The 17,977-nt window shown below is 42.3% G+C and overlaps 1 protein-coding gene across 3 annotated transcripts in view; it reads left to right on the top strand.

The window, feature by feature from the left end:
• LOC137323010 (neutral amino acid uniporter 4-like) overlaps positions 1-17,977 on the top strand; it is a 429,467-nt gene that overhangs the window by 65,918 nt on the left and 345,572 nt on the right. For 2 of the 3 annotated variants that reach the window (XM_067986343.1, XM_067986346.1), the window contains exon 9: positions 4,651-4,749. The exons of the other annotated variant lie outside the window; for it this stretch is intronic. In XM_067986343.1, coding sequence (XP_067842444.1) covers positions 4,651-4,749 — 99 coding nt within the window. The remainder of the gene's footprint in view (positions 1-4,650; positions 4,750-17,977) is intronic. 3 annotated transcript variants of the gene reach the window in all.

Genomic DNA, 17,977 nt, shown 5'->3' with positions numbered 1-17,977 from the left:
TGTTATTTCTTAGCTCCACCCATACTGATTTTCTGAGCTAAGATCCTTTCTCACTACTGCCTTTACCTCATCCTTTATTAACAGGAATACCCAGTCTCGTTTTCCATTTTCCCATCTTTTCTGAAAGTCAAATACCCTGGAATATTTAGTTCCCAACCTTGGTCACCTTGCAACCACGTCTCAGTAATGGCTAATAGATCAAACCCCATTGATCTCCATTTGTGCCGTTAATTCATTTATCATCTGTGTTGGCTTCATTATGATAGCTGGACCCCACATGACATCCAAGACATCAGGGTGCCAACTGATCAATTGGGATCCTGGTATCTCGATCCTGAAGCTGGTAGATTTAAGTATACACATTCAAGCAAAACAGAAACTCAGCATGCAGCTGTGCATATCCAATCATGTCATTTGTCTACATGTCTGCATTGACCATTTGAATTCCTGATCAATATTCCGTCACCCCTGTTAGAAAGTGAATGTGTGTAAATGTCAGATGAGGGCAATATCGGTTAATTGTGATGCTCCATCCTGTGGTTGAACTTCTTGTTGACACTTTCAAAATTCATGCATAAAGAATGCCACTTGTGTACATAATGACTACTAGCCATTGCCTTAGGAGAGGAGGATAGTAATGGGGATTAAAATAGAGAAATGGTCTGCTCCTTCACATACATGAAAAAACAATTTTTCAAATTGCAATGCGAAATGGTGTTTTCTGCTCCCCACACCCTCCCCCAGGACAGCATGCAGATTCAAAGTAATATCAACATGATTTGTGCAGCTTGTTAAATGATTATTAATAAATATCTTGCTGGTTTTCATTTTCATTCACTTTTCTTACTGATCCAGCTTCCCTTTTTTGCTTCATTTTATCTCTCAATCCATTGCTTTGTTTTATTTATAAATGCATGACATAACCACTAGGCTGCTGTACCCGTTGAGATGCTGGAATTGTTTCTGTAATAATGCCTTCTATTCACAACTTGCTTTGTGGCTTTTTTTCTGTTGCAGCAATCTCACAACCTTAATACTGTGGCCTAGATTTCTTAGCTTCCCCCCCTTGCTCAATTTCTTTTGGCAGATGTGGGGTGGCACGTGCTCGGAGGCACATACTGCTGTGATCCTGCCTGCTGCTGTGCTCACCCTCTCCATTTCTTGTTCCTTGGAACCAGTATCGTTCAGGACACGTGCCCATATATTTCTTTCCATTTGCATTGTTGAACAATTAATACATTACCCATTGGGCCTGGGTGTCCAACATTCTAAAGGCCCATGTCTGTTTTAGTTAGCCAGGGGCTTGCATATGCCGAAGAACACCCCAGAAAATTATAAGACAAAGGTTTCCAGTTTTGCAGGCAGCGGAGAGGCTGCTTCCATCCCTCTGCCGCAGCAAGTCATCAGCCCCATTTTGGTGTGACATCCTGGCGGAGGCCACCTCCAATATAATGTGAATGACCTCAAGGACAGAAGATGACCTGCAGTTGTGGCTCCTATGTCTCAGAATGGATTCAGTTTATTCATGTACTTTAATATGTGTAGTAACTATAGTTAGCCTTATTGCCCTTGACTTAGGAAGAGAAAATTGGCTTAAGGCTCACTCGTCTGATTCCAACCCACTGACTGCTGCTGGAATAATCATTGGGCATTGGTCAGGACAAGATTAGGCTCAGTGTGATGGTCTCATTGTCAAATAGCTTGCTGACACCATGCCTGGGCTCATGCAAGGGTTAGATACCAGAGACTTGCTTGCATCAATGGAACCGTACCTCAAAAAATGGTGGGGGCGGTAAAAGTTGTATAAGAACTTGGTCATGAAGCGCTCGCTCTCCTGTCTGCACATCAAGGACAGCAGTTTCCATTGATCTGTGAGGCACATAGACTGATGCTGATTAAAATGTACCATGGGATGTTGGTGTACAGATTGTTACTGTTGAGCAATATCAATTTATTTATAATAACATGCTGTTACTTTAGGAACACAGGAACAGTAGTAGGCCATTCAGCTTGTATTTCAATCTGTAAATTAATGGGGACGTTGGATTTAGTCATTGCACCAAAATTTCTAAGTGGCTTCCACAGTAATAACTAATGTGGTTTTAAATGGAGTGTTTTTCTCCCAATACCACACACATTCTTCTGTCACCGCGAGGGAAATATGCTGGTGACAGATACCTATCGTCTGCCAATACTGCTTGAATTGACTTATTGTGGTTGTGTGAGAGCAACATACTTCAGTTTTCCTCCTCTCTCTTGTGAGGCGATGCTTTGCTTTTGGCCTGTGTCTCCTTCAAACACAGTGTGACAGATTACCAGCTCTTTTGGGAGTAAGTGTTCGGAGGAACCTGCATCCTCTGTGCCTTGTTGCTATGTGTGAATGCAGTCACTGGACCAACTTCACTTTCTTTTTGAGCTCATCAAGCTGACGGTCAATAGTGACATTAACAGGATAGTTTTTCATCTTTGGATCCAATGACAGCATCAAACACTTTCAGGTCAAGCGTAACTTTGATTATATGCACGTTCGAGCAACCTCCTATTTGTACTTATCAGGGTGGCATTATTTGCTCTCTGTGCTTTAGGGCTTTTCAAGAGTGGTTGTTCGGTTAGTGCTATTTAGAATGAACTGGTGCAGTTGTGTTACCGTGAACGTGACTGAAACTGTTAAAACTAACTTTACTTGGAGACCTTGAGAGAGCGTTTTCCTTGAATGTCTGGGTATATTCAAAAGGTAGAAATTAACATATATTGTAATATATTGTACCACCTCATTCGTTTATTACTCATTTAACTTGGAAAATATGTAAATAAAAAAAGCCAATTGATGTGGTTCAGTTTCATAAATATACTGAATAAAAGAAAGGGTTAGAGAAAGGTGGTAGCTGTTTATCAGAAAAAAAATCAATTGATTACAGTGGGAATGATGTTTATTTTGTACTATCATATAAGAAAATGGAACGATCACTTTATAGTGGCTGGACCTCTCCCGCTGCCTCAAATAGGAATAGCTCTGTGTAGAACTTATGTTGTTGTTACGCTAGAACTTTCACCCTAAATTTATGCTGTTGGAGGAGTTCAATGCAAAAACCTTGGAGCGTTCTTGAATTTCACCCATTTCTCCTGCTGTCTTCTTCAGCAAGGCTGCATAACTATGATCTGATGCTGCATTTATACTGTGCCAGCTCTAGTACGACAAGTGCAGTAGTGAACTGCCCCAGAAGTGAGGACACATCATACTGTGCCGTGTAAAACTGCCTTATCGACTTCAGAAATCCAGCTTCTCCCCCACCCCCCCACATCACCACCACCACCACTTACTCCATGCTGGTGCACAGAGGGTGATAATAGGTTTAAGTTACATTTTCTGTGTGAAGCACATGCACTAAACCAGCGTGCCGCTAAGTGAATCATGTTTCCTAACCAAGTAAGTAATGTGTTTTACTTGCGCTTCTGGTTTTAAAGTAACAAGAATGCAAATCGCATACTTGTGTAAACAGCAGAATTCATTTGTACGTCCGCATAACCACCAGAATAGGATCAATGTAATGATGAATCAATATCTCAAAATTCCAAAAGGGGGAGCCATTGGTCTAATCAGGCTTGCTGAATAGACTTCTTTGAGCATTTGCAAACTATAGTGGGGTGAAAATGTTCTACGGCAATAGCTTGGAACGGGCTCAGTGAATCTGCCGCCACTTTTACACTGTGCCCGATTTTCTTTTCCATTGAAAATAAGATCAGGCACAGTGTGAAACTGGCTGCCGATTTGCTGAGCTCATTTCGTGCTACTGGAGTAGACCAATTTCACTCCTTATATGTCAGAGTTTGGAACAATAAGAACTTCACTTCATCACCAGGTTATAGTCCAACAGTTTTAATTATTTTTCAAATAAAACTGTTGGACTATAACCTGGTGTTGTAAGATTGCTTACATTTGTCCACCCCAGTCCATCACCGGCATCTCCACATCTTCACTTCATTAGGCATTACTGTGATTTGTCCGGATATGAATTTGTTTGTTGTCTGTTTTATCCAATTTGGGAATTATTTAATGAATGTGTATCTCGAATGTTTTCTAGCTTTTGACCTGCCAGATTTATTGTATCAATGTCCTGCAATGTGGGTTTTTCCTGCCATCATCCAGGTTCCTCATTGTTTTGAGATTAAAAACTCATCGCACAATCTTCTCAACTTTTTTTCCTGTGGCTCCTGTTTTCCTTCTACAGTCTACAGGTTTTTAAAACCGAAGTTTGGAGTCATTTAATCACTACTTCTGATTTGATCTGATCTATTATTTTCAGTCTTGCTAGTGTTCTGCATCACTGGTCTCGACCTTTCACTTCTATAGCTCTATTAAAATAAATAAAGATGCTCTGGTGTCAAATTTAGTCTTCGTCCACAAACTAGTCAAAATAAGATTCTAAAAGATTTTGGAATTGTGTATAGTACACTGATTATCAATAGGAGGTTGTGAGGAGTACATGTAATAAAAATTAATGAATTTAGGGTATTTCAATATTTGAATGTATCTTTGCTCAAGCCTTAGTTTACAGTATGTTTATTCTTGCTCAAGTTAGTATAAATTTCTAAGTCATTAGTTATAGATTTCAGTCTTCAATCTTATTGTCTTTTTTCCCCTTTCATTAGGACATACCTCATCCAGGGAAGCTACCTCTAGTTGCCAGCTGGAAAAAATATCCACTTTTCTTTGGGTCTGCAATATTTGCTTTTGAAGGAATTGGGTTGGTAGGTAAAAATTTGTCTCTTATAATCTTGTTTACCCAAAGTGTAGGGACCAAAATGTTTTGCGGTTAGTGTTGTGGATAAGCTATAGCTTATTAGCTTAGAGCTGGCATCAAGTGCGTTATAACTCTTGCGTTCATGTTTGGATCAAGACTGTGATGAGACCTGGAGCCAGGTGGTTCTGGCAGAGTCCAAACTGAGCATCAGTGAGCAGGCTATTGGTGAGTAGTTGAAGCTTGATGGCACTATTGAGAATTTTTTTCATCACTTTACTAATGATTGGGAGGAGGCTGGTAGAGTGGTCATGGGCTGTATTAGATTTACCCTGCTTTTTGTGATTGGAAATACCTGGGCAGTCTTGTATGTTGTCAGGTGGATGTCATTGTCAGAACTGCACTGGAAAAGCTTAGCAGGATTTTGTCAAGGCCCATACTCTTTGCTGTGTCCAGTGCACTCAGTCACTTCTTATCACGAGTGAATTGAATTAGCTGAACACTGACATCTATGATGGTGGGGACCTCGGGAGGAGGTTGAGTAGGATTGTCCACTCTGCATGTTTGACTGAAGATCTCAAACAATTCTACCTTGTCTTTTGCACTCATGCTGGGCTCCTCCATGGTTTAGGATGAAAATGTTCATGGAGCCTGCTCCTCCTGTTAGTTGCTGGTTGTCCAACACAATTTTTGACTGATTCAGATAGGGCAGGGTACTTTGGCCTGGCCACATAGTTGTGGGATTGCTTAACTCTGTCTATAGCCTGTTGCTTTTGGTATTTAGCATGCAGGTAACTTTTGTAGTTTCACGAGGCTAGTAACTTCTTCTGAGGTATACCTGTTTTTGCTCTTGGCATGCCCTTCTACACTCCACATTGAACAGAGGTTAGGTCTCTTGGCTTGGTGACTGAAGAGCATGTGGATGGGCAGGCTATGTGGTTGCATAATGTGGTAGCTGCTACTAATGGCCCACAGAGCCTTGAGTTTTGGGCTGCTAGTTCTACCCTTATTCTATCCCAATTAGCATGGTGGTGTTGCCGCACTATGCAATAATGTCCTCACTGTGAAGATGGGACCTGGTCTTCACAAGGACTGTGTGGTGATCGCTCCCACCGATGCTATTATGGAGACTATTATGGTGTCTGTGACTGGTAGGTTGGTGAGGACTCGGTCAAGCATGTTACTTCCTTGTGCCGGCCCAGCCTGGCAGCTATGTTCTTTACAACTTGGCCAGCCCTGGTCAGTGATGGTACTACTGAGCCACTCTTGGTCATGGACATTGAAGACCTCACCCAGAGTACATTCTGTGCACTTGCTTTTCTCCAAGTGATGCTCAACATGAAGAGTACTGATTTGACAGTTGGTGGGAGGGGCAGTGGGTAGTTATTAGCAGGAGGTTATCTTGACCTTGTTTGACCTGAAGCTATGTGACTTGATAGCGAAGTGACGTGCAATTTTACAATCTAAAGGAGCAGTTCCTGAATAGAGAGAACTTTGGAAGATTATAGTTAAGGCATCTGCAATGTTCTCACTACTTCCTTTAAAACCCTGGGATGGATACCATCTGGTCCTGGGGATTTGTCACTCTTTAATGCCATTATTTTCTCCATTACTGTTAATTTGCTTACGTTAATTATGATTCCCTGTCCTTGATTCAAAATTAGTTTCCTTGGGGTACTATCCTCTTCCTCTATTGTAAATACTGATGCAAAGTAATTATTTAACATGTCTGACATTTCCTTATTTGTATTTATAATATTGCCATTATCAGGTTTTTAAGGGGTCCATATTACTCTTGACCACCCTCTTTTTCCTAATATAATTGTAGAAATGTTTTGTGTTGATTTTGATATCCCTTGCAAGTTTCTTTTCTTACTCCGTTTTTGTGGCTCTTACTCTTTGTTTTGTCACCCTTTGCTGTTCATTGTATTTCCCTCAGTCGCCAGGATCTGTGCCTTTTTTTGCATTTTTGTGTGCTTTTTCTTTTAGTCTTACCTCTTTTGTCGTCCATGGCTATATTTTGGCAAGTAGAGCTGTTGCTCCTTCGGGCTATAAACTGGTTCTGTATCATGTTAAATTCTTATTTGAAAACCTCCCACTGATTTGCTGTCGTTTTACCCATTAACAGATTTGTTCAGTTTACTGTGGACAGTCTCTGTCTCATCCTATTGAAGTCGGCCTTACCTGAATTTAGAATCTTAGTAGCTGTTAAGGGTTTCTCCCTTTCAAACACAATGTTGAACTTGATCATATTATGATCGCTATTACATAAATGTTTTTGCACCGTTAGGCTGTTAACTAAATCTGGTTCATTACTCGTTAAATCTAATGGCCTGCCCCCTTGTTTGTTCTAGGACATATTGTTGCAGAAAGCTGTCCTGAACGCACTTCAAAAAATTTGTTACCTTTCTGACATGAGCTCATCTGCTTATCCCAAACTATATGAAAGTTAAAATCCCCTATTAAAACCACTCTGCCTGTGCTACATGCTTGTCTAATCTCTGCATTTATACATTCTGCCACTTCACAGCTCCCACTACAGTCTTAAATTCCTTTCTATTTCTTAATTCTACCCATAAAGTCTCCCAATATCAAGCTAAATATTACACAAAAATACTTAACTTTTGTCACCAGTTTGTTACAAAATAGAATGTGAAATGAAGTTGAGGCTCAGAGTCGCTTTGCATTTCAATGGATCTGATCTAATCTATTGCGCTGGATGATTTTAGCTGGATCTAGTTCCTATAATAAATATTTCAAATAGTTTTATCTGCTTCATTCCATATCTACAGTCAAGTATGATAAAATTATGGGTTAAAAAGCTATACATCATTATGCTGTAAATGTGGCATTTAGGTGGTTATTAAATATCTATGTATAGTATTGTAGAATAAAATTTCATTGTGCTGTCCAGAATTACTGAATTTGAAAATTAGCTCTTAAAGCACTTGCTCCATTGGACCCAGATTCATTGTCAATAATAGTCTTTTAATATCAAATTTCATTATTTCTCATTTAACTTTGTATCCTCCTCATTCCACAAAGGTGTATCTCTTTTTGGCATTTGAGTTCTCAATATGTACATAATTTATCACAAATTGTGAAGTGTTAGGAAAGGATTAACTTGTACAGTCAGGCGTGGTGGTTTCATACATATCAGGCAGTGAATCTGAAGGCAGTAATCCCGTAGAGGACTTCAGATATTCTAAACTGCCGGAGCTTCTCTCCTGATGAGCAAACAAGTTTGATCCTTAGATGAAATTAGACTTCAGCTCAGCCCTAGATTTTGTTTTAAAAATTGTATAATATGCACCATGGGTGCTATTTGGTCACTTAATAAAGTTGGTTTATTACTGAATGGAGAAACTGCTGCTGCTGGTGACTGAAGAAGATTAATAGTTTAATAGTTCAGTGTGGCTGTGTGATGGCCTCATGTTCTGCTGGTTAGAGTTGGAGACAAGGTCTGTTCAGTGATATTTATTGGAATGTTTGGCTTGAAGATACCTCGAGGCGTTTTAAGTCTCTCATGCTTTCAACATTTTATCATTTTAATAGTTTCCTTTTAATGAAATCTTTCCAATAATGTTAGCTAGCTGAGTATAATTTGGGAATAATGTAGAACAAAGAGTATACTGAAAATACTATTAATGGCATTTATCCTGAAGGGTAAATAACATCCCCAGATAGATACCTGATTCTGTCCTTTTTATATTGGCCTCTTGTGAAATGAGCTCACTCTCTCAAATTTTAAATCTTGCAAAATTTTGGTACCAGTATTCTGGGCATGCTCAGTGTTCTATTGTGCAGCATTGTGACTTTTCTTTTGAAGGTTGTTGGCAAACTCATGTGCTGTAATTTGAAAACTAAACAGCTTAATGCACAGATGGTTATTTGATCGTAAATAAAATATTGTGTGGCTCAGGTGCAGACTGCAGCTTCCTGTGTTAAAGGCAGTGCACTTAGACCCAGCATCTATAGAAGTTTTATTTGTAAGTAATCAGTAGTTTGATTTTAATTTCACTCAGCAGGAATATTGGAGCTTTTCATTAAAAGTATTCTATTGCTTCTATAATTCTGAAAATCATTCGGAAAGTAGTGGGTGGTATGGAGCTTTTAAGTTAAAATGAATATGCCTACTAAATTACAAAGGAATTAAAAATCTCACTAATGTGAAAGTAACTCGTTTACCAAATCTGACCAAAGCTTCTGTTGCTAGAGACTGATGAATGGATTTCATGTGTATTTTCCTTTTTTTTTGAAAAAAACAAACCAAGTAACAGTCCTGGATGTTCAACTACATGATTGTTGTAGAAAGGCTATGAAGTCCTGAGTTCTTTTCCAAATCTAAAATCTGTTTTTACCATAAGATTCTGATTTGTTTGTGTTCTGGAGATGGGCAACACTGAGGGTTTATTGTATACATGATTATTATATACTGCATTACTTGCAACATGTTCTGAATGTGTCAGTGTAAAAGTAGCCTTCATACTGTGTGACTTAGAACTTATTTGATTAGATTACAGGGTATGACATAAAATCATACAATTTTACAGCACAGAAGGAGGCCATTTGGCCCTGTATTTAGAAGTTATTCCCCCAGCAGCTCCCAAATTCTTAACAACTTTCCAGCATTTTTCTTAGAAGCTGAAAATTTACTGCTAGAAATAACATTTTTATATAACATGTAAGAAATTCATTTTAAAAAAAGAGACATAATCATACTCTAATTGAGGTGCAATCAAACATTGTGCTCTTACATGGACAGATCATAAGCAGCATTTCATCAGAATAATACATTGTGTGTTATGTATAGTGCTGTCTACAATAATCAGTCATTCTTGCATCATAAGCCATCTACTTTAATTCCTAATTGTTACAAAATTACTGGTTGTAATACTGCTTGATTTCTGTCTAAACTGAACTGAGCTCTCATGATTTCTTAGCTTCTCCTCCTGATTTAATGTCTTTATTTCCAAAAATTTTTTTTTCCAGTCTAACTGTCTGGATACAGCTGAGTGCATCAGTGTTCTTTTATGTGAACACCTTAATGAGTCACCCTTGAATCTTTTTTTAGTTTGACTGTTCTTAGCCAAAATTTGCCTTTGCTTTGTGCTTCCGTCTGTCTAAATTGGTATAAAGCTGTGTCTTTTTAAATCCAAGCATCAAAGTTATCCAAGGGAGTGTTGGCCCATTTTAATTCATTCAGAAAGACTATACAGTTCACCTCTCCATTTCAGCATCCTGATGTTTCTTAAATTATTGCAAGGCATTTGCCTCCACTATGGTACTTTTGTTTTTATTTGTTCTGGACACTGGTTAGGCAGTATTTATTGTCCATCCCTAGTTGCCCTAAGGGTATTAAGAGTGATAATGGCTGTAAAGTGCTTTGGGATGTCCTGAGGTTGTGAAAGGCGCTATATAAATCCAAGTTCCTTTTTCCTTCTTAACTACATAGTGTGGAATGGGAGTCACTTTTAAGCTCGACCAGGTAGGGATAGAAAATTCCCTTCCATGAAAGACATTTTACTAGTTTGAACCTATCCTCTTGTCCTATTCACAATTTAATTTAAAGTAATGTTCAGAATTTATCTTTTCTGTTCCTTTAACTATCTTATATATACCTCCTATAATATAAGTTTACCTCTAGGATAACTCCTCTCCAGATGGAAAAGCCCAAGTTTCTCTAGTCCTTCTTCATAACTTTGACACCGGGGATCAGTCTTGTGGTTCTTCACAAAAAAGTAGAAAACTAAACATAAAGTAAGGTAAAATGCCAGGGACCAAGAGTTAATGGAAGAGAAAGGAAGGGAAAAGGGGTACTGTAATGCTGCAATAGTTGTTGAAAATGAGTGTACCAGCATTCTGGTCTGTGCTGACCATGTAATTGATAGTGTCACAGAATAAGCAGGGATAAATCAACAGTCCTACATGCATTCAACATTATATTTTACAGATATGTATGTATTTAATCTAGATCTTGTGTACTAAAGCATTGGCTTCAGTATTGCCTTGATTAAGTTATTAAAATACTGTAAACATTTACATCACAGAAGGTGGCCATTTGGGCCAACATATCTGTGCTAGCCCTTTGCTAGAGCAATCCAAAACGAATCCCACTCCTACCCACTCCCAGTAACCCTGTACCTTCTCAGTTTCAAATATTCATCCGATTCTCCCTTAAAGATGCAGATGTCTCTACTTCAACTGCTCCCTGTGGCAAAACATTCCATGCTCCAACCATGTGGCGGGGGCAACTGGGACTTTAGTGAACGACGGGACCAACAGTCTATCTCCATAACCAATGAGATTTAAGGATTGAGAAAGAAACAGAGGAACGATGGAAAAGGAGGGTGGATTAGAGTCAATTTAGATACAGAAAGAGAAAAAGAGAGGGAAAGAAAGATTGGATTAAGAGAGAGGGGGAAAAAAAGAGACAAAGGAAAAGTAAGGAAATAATTACTAATTAAAAAATATCTAACAATTTACTACCTGTAGGAATGAGATTGCACAGTTTAAATTATTGTTTTTCTGGGCTGGATAGGTTGATTGGCATTGCAGGGATATAAATCTCCTCATTAAAAAGTACTTATGCTGCTAAGTAGCAGCCCTAACTTGCTACAGGGCATTTAATTGACAATTAATACACAAATTCAACAACAATAATTTGCATTTATATAGCATCTTTAACGCAGTAAAATGTCCCAAGGCGCTTCATGAGCTTTTTCAAACAAAACTTTATGAAACTCACGGGGAGGCTGAGGGCAAGCTGCCGTTTTCATGAGGCGAACAGTGCGAAGCGGTGCAAATCGTCTAGCAACTTGTGGCAGTTCACAATTCATGGGGTATCTTTTCTTCGCCACAAGTTGCTGGATTATTTGCACATTAATAACGGGCGCAATTAAACTCGCCGTTATTTTGGCAGCAAGTTCTGGGCCTATTTGTCAAACCAAATGTTGCCTCACCTAGTGTTAACTTTGTCTGCCTTCGGAGGGTTTGAAGGAGTACACGTGCATCAGTCACGGAGTTCCAGTCCAGATCACAAGGGAGCTTCATTGTTACACTCCTGGTTCCTGCTACCATGCAGTTATAAGACAGTGGGAGTAAACTTCCATATAAATAGATGCCGAGTCATTCATCGAAGTCATTGATATATCCACTGAGTCATTGGACATACTGGGCCAGATGTTAGCAGGGCTGCGGGTTCTCGGCGGGGGGGCTATCCGTGAAATTAGTCAGCTTCCCGCGCGATTGTAGCAGACAATCCACTAATTGGATCCACTTACCTGGTCTTCCGGGTTCCCCACTGCTGATCTGCGCATCGGGCGGGCTGCGCATGCGCCGTAAGATCTGTCGGCTGGAGGCGCTCTATTTAAAGGGGCAGTCCTCCACTGACATGCTGCAACAAATAGCAAAAATTACAGCATGGAGCAGCCCAGGGGGAAGGCTGCTCCCAGTTTAATGATGCCTCACTCCAGGTATCAATACATGGGGTGAGGAGGAGGGGGAGGACAGAGATCTTCCTCCCGGCGTGCGGGAGAAAGCGGCCTGCCTCTGCCACCAGGAAGGCCTGGCTCGAGGTGGCAGAGGAGGTCACCAGCGCAACCAACATATCGCCCACCTGCATACAGTGCAGGAGGCGCTCCAATTACCTCAGTAGGTCAGCCAAAGTGAGTACACGTAGTCTTTCCCCTACACTCCGTCTGCCACATCACTGCCCCCACCCCACATCTCCTTCAGCACTGCCAACACTACTCTGTCACATCATCCCTCATACCCACTCAAACCTCATCCTCATCTTACCTGCACCTACTCACCTCACCAGTACTCATCCCGCCACTACCACTCAACCCAATCCTCATACAATCTCCTGGCTCTATCTCATACTCACCCTCCTGTGCATCTCTTTCACGGCCAGCCTCACTCAACCTGCCACTACCTGTGCTGCAGCCACAGGGCATGCATCACATATGTGCAGTAGGCAGCGTAAGGCAAACGTGTCGTGAGCATGAAGGGATGCACAAGGGTGTTTGAGGGTTTGTCATGGTTTTTACTTGTATTGAATTTCTGACCAACTCACACTACATCTTATGTTGGCACCACTACTGCCATGTCTTCGCGAATCCTGTCTGGTTTGTGCAATAATGCCCTCGCCTGAGGATCACTATGAGGACCCACAACTGATGCCACCCATTGTGTCACTGCAGAGTGGGTGTAGGTGTATTTGCAGGGCTCTTTTGCGCAGACGGCTGAGAGACATCGGCGATGTCCCCAGTTGCACCCTGTAAGGATGCGGAAGAGAAGTTGTTGAGGGCAGTGGTGACGTTGACAGCGACAGGTAAGATGATGGTGCTCGGGCCAGCCAGGAGCAGCTCGGCATGAAAGAGGCTGCAGATGTCCACGACTACATGTCGAGTGACTCTGAGTCTCCGTGTGCACTGCTGCTCAGAGAGGTCCAGGAGGCTGAGCCTCGGTCTGTGGACCCTGTGGCGCAGGTAGTGCCCTCTGCGATGCATTTCTCTCTGCGGTAGCCCTCCCTCCTGCTGTGCAGGTGGATGTGTCACAGCACTGTGTTGTGGAGCTCCACGTGTCAGAGGTGGATGGCGAGGCTGGTGATGCTGTTCGCCCTCCGAGGAGGTCAAGAGTGCAGCTACGGCGGCCCCCATCCGCAAGATGTACATCTGAGGGGGTCCGCAAGGTAGGTACATGTCTCCGGACCCCGGGGTAGGTGTGCAGGTTGGTGACTTTGACTGTCAGGAGGAGGGTGGTGGAGGCCAAACTTTGTCCCAAGTGACAGAGTGGCCTCCTGCAATGGGTGAGGGTCTTCCCCCCCGCCCCCCCCCCCCCCCAACCTGTCAAATGGACCTTTGCAGTTGCCACAGGCTGATAGCTGCAACATGTCCATTTGACCTGGGAGTGTCTCCCCCAGTGTGGGAAACAGTCCCAGTTTGCTCTAAAATCCCACCCCTCCTCACATAATCCCTTAATCAGGTCAGTTAATGATCTGAAATACCTAAATAAATACTTTCAAGAGGCATCCCGCTGGCTGTAATTGCCTGCGGGATTCCCACCAGCGGGGGCTGCACGCGCACGCCAGCGCGTCAGCGGGGAACCCGGAAGTGCGCGGGTTCGAGGCGGGCTCCGGGATTCTCCGATTTTCGGAGCCCCCCGCCAGGAACGCACCCGATAGTGGGTGCTAAAATGACGCCCACTGAGTTCAATTATTGCTGAAACTTTTTTTGCCGTTTGGTACTTGGAGAAAATCAATGAGTAACAACATTTTTTAAAAATGTAAACAAATTAAGCTGCTATGCACATTAAGCAGCAATTATTGTTAAAAATAGACTTTAACATAAATTAATTTCCATGCTTCTATTGGCAGTGAAGAAAAACGGAGTAATTCATTTTAGAGAAAGAGAAAAAAGTTGCATTTCTATCGTGCCTTTTACAATCTCAGGATGTCCCAAAGCACTTTAGAGTCAATTAACTACTTTTTGAAGTGTAGTCACTGTTGTAATGTAGGGAAACGCAGCAGCCAATTTGTACACAGCAAGCTCCCACAAACAGCAATGAGATAAGTGACCAGATAATCTGTCCTAGTGGCGTTGGTTGAAGGATAATTATTATCCAGGATATTGGGAGACTTCTCATGCTCTTCGAATCGTGCCATGGGACCATTTATGTCCACCTGAGTGAGTAGGCAGGGCAATAACTTTTCATGTCTCATCTGAAAGACAGATGAGCCAAGTTTCCTGCGATAAACAGAGATTCTGAGAAGTACTTAATTATCTTTTAAATTTATTGACATCTATACCACTGTCTTGCATAAATATAACCTGAAAAGTCAACTAATTCTATAGATGATCAGTTTTAAAGAAAAATAAAACAAATCTTGCGATTTCAGAATTTTATTTTCAAATGGTTTAAAGTGTTGTATTTTAGTAAAAATGTACAAAAACATTTGATGTCCCTTTGCTCCAGCCTTGGGATCCTCCTCTGTGCCAGCTGTGGTGCTAGTCACTGCCTCTCCCACAACTGACCCTGCCCTCCCTTTCCCAGCACACAGCCTGCTCATCTTGGTCTCTAGGGATGATTTTCTGCAGCATCCTTCCCATCTCATCTATCATAGTATCATACAGCACAGAAGGAGACCATTTGGCCAATCGTGCCTTTGCTGGCTCTTTGAAAGAGCTTTCCAATTGGTCTCACTCCCCATCTCTTTCCCTATAGCCCTGTAAATTTTTTTCCCTTCCAAGTATTTATCCAATTCCTAATTGAAAGCTATTATTGAATCTGCTTCCACCTCCCTTTCAGGCAATGCATTCCAGATCATTATGATTTTCTGCATTTTAAAAAAAAGTTTCCTCATGTCGCCTTTGGTTCTTTTGCCAATCACCTTAAATCTGTGTACTCTGGTTCTCGACCCTTCCACCAATGGGAACAGTTTCTCTTTATTTACTTTATCTAAACCCACCATGATTTTGAACACTTCTATTAAATCTCCTGTTAACCCTCTCTGCTCCAAGGAGAATAACCCCTGCTTCTCCAGTCTATCCACATAACTGAAGTCACTCATCTCTGGTACCATTTTAGTAAATCTCCTGCACCCTCTCTAAGGCCGTGACATCATTCCTAAAGTATGGTGCCCAGAATTGAGCACAATACTTCGGCTGAGGCCTAACCAGTGTTTTATAAAGGTTTAACATAACTTCCTTGCTTTTGTACTCTATGTCTCTATTAATAAAGCCCAGGATCCCATATGCTTTTTTTAACAGCCTTCTCAACTTGTCCTGCCACCTTCAAAGATATACCCCCAGGTGTCTCTCTTCCTGTACCTTGTTTAAAATTGTATCATTTAGTTTATATTGCGTCTCCTCATCCTACCAAAATGTATCAATCCACACTTCTGCATTAAATTTTATCTGCCATTTGTCTGCCCATTTCACCAGTCTGTCTGTGTCCTCCTGAAGTCTGTTATTGTCCTCCATGTTTACTACATTTGAGTTTCGTGTCATCTGCAAACTGTAAAATTATACCCTGCATACCCAAGTCCAGGCCATTAATGTATATCAAAAAGAGCAGTGGTCCTAATACTGACACCTGGGGAACACCACTGTGTATTTCCTTGCAGTCTGAAAAACAACCGTTCATCACTACTCTCTGCTTTCTGCCCCTCTGCCAATTTTGTATCTAGGCTGCCACTGTCCCTTTAATCCCATGGGCTTTAATTTTGCTTGCAAGTCTGTTATGCAGTACTTGATCAAATGCCTTTTTGAAACTCCAATTACACAACATCAATCGCACTACCCTCATCAACCATCTCCATTACTTCATCAAAGAACTCTATCAGGTTAGTCAAATACGATTTTCCTTTAATAAATTGGTGCTGACTTTCATTTATTAGTCCATACTTTTCCAAGTGCCATTAATTTTGTCCCGGATTATTGTGTCTCAAAGTTTTCCCTCCACTGACATTAGGCTGATTGCCTGTAATTGCCAGATTTATCCCCTTCCCCTTTTTTGAACAAGGGTGTAACATTTGCAATCCTCCAGTCCTCTGGCACTGCCCCCATATCTAAAGAGGATTGGAAGATTGTGGCCAGAGCCTCTGCAAATTCTACCCTTCCCTCAATAACCTAGGATGCATCCCATCTAGACCGGGTGACTTTTCTACTTTTAAGTACAGCCAACCTTTTAAGTACCACTTTATTATCTATTTTTATCCTATCCAATATCGCTACTACCTCCTTTACAAAGCACAATTGAGAATTATATTACCCTGTTCCTTGGGTGGAAGCCGTGACCCCATTCCTCGTCCCTTTCTTCTCGTGCTCTCATTCTCGTTCACCCGCCTGATCCTTTCTTTTCTATCTTCTACCCTAACAAAGTCTCAGATCTCCCCATTTATACCCCAAAAAATGGAACTGTGGCAAAATACATCCAATCAGGTATTTTCCCCAACATTCCCTTTAATTTACCTAATCAAATGAACAACATGTACTTGTCCAGATGAGACAGTGCCTTGTGACCCTCTTATCTCTCCTTATCGTTAGCACAATGTTTCTTTGTCCCTGTAGTTGTCAAATCACCCTATACGCCTTGATGATAATGGGAGTTCTAGCTAGTTTCAGCATTCCAGTATGTTTGAAGCAGTGGAGACACCATTGTGTTCCTCCTTAGTTTGCAATAACAGGGTGCTTCATTGGTTGTAAAACATTTAGGAACATCTTGAGCTCATAAAAGGCACTATAAATACAAGTTCTCTCTTTACTTATAATATCTACATCAATTGTGTGAGCGACGGTGACTGTGAGCGACGGTGACTGTGAGCGACGGTGACTGTGAGCGACGGTGACTGTGAGCGACGGTGACTGTGAGCGACGGTGACTGTGAGCGACGGTGACTGTGAGCGACGGTGACTGTGAGCGACGGTGACTGTGAGCGACGGTGACTGTGAGCGACGGTGACTGTGAGCGACGGTGACTGTGAGCGACGGTGACTGTGAGCGACGGTGACTGTGAGCGACGGTGACTGTGAGCGACGGTGACTGTGAGCGACGGTGACTGTGAGCGACGGTGACTGTGAGCGACGGTGACTGTGAGCGACGGTGACTGTGAGCGACGGTGACTGTGAGCGACGGTGACTGTGAGCGACGGTGACTGTGAGCGACGGTGACTGTGAGCGACGGTGACTGTGAGCGACGGTGACTGTGAGCGACGGTGACTGTGAGCGACGGTGACTGTGAGCGACGGTGACTGTGAGCGACGGTGACTGTGAGCGACGGTGACTGTGAGCGACGGTGACTGTGAGCGACGGTGACTGTGAGCGACGGTGACTGTGAGCGACGGTGACTGTGAGCGACGGTGACTGTGAGCGACGGTGACTGTGAGCGACGGTGACTGTGAGCGACGGTGACTGTGAGCGACGGTGACTGTGAGCGACGGTGACTGTGAGCGACGGTGACTGTGAGCGACGGTGACTGTGAGCGACGGTGACTGTGAGCGACGGTGACTGTGAGCGACGGTGACTGTGAGCGACGGTGACTGTGAGCGACGGTGACTGTGAGCGACGGTGACTGTGAGCGACGGTGACTGTGAGCGACGGTGACTGTGAGCGACGGTGACTGTGAGCGACGGTGACTGTGAGCGACGGTGACTGTGAGCGACGGTGACTGTGAGCGACGGTGACTGTGAGCGACGGTGACTGTGAGCGACGGTGACTGTGAGCGACGGTGACTGTGA

This window comes from Heptranchias perlo, chromosome 6 (assembly GCF_035084215.1).
Source record: "Heptranchias perlo isolate sHepPer1 chromosome 6, sHepPer1.hap1, whole genome shotgun sequence".
Taxonomy (NCBI): Eukaryota; Metazoa; Chordata; class Chondrichthyes; order Hexanchiformes; family Hexanchidae; genus Heptranchias; species Heptranchias perlo.
This window is presented reverse-complemented; position numbering and strand designations above follow the sequence as displayed.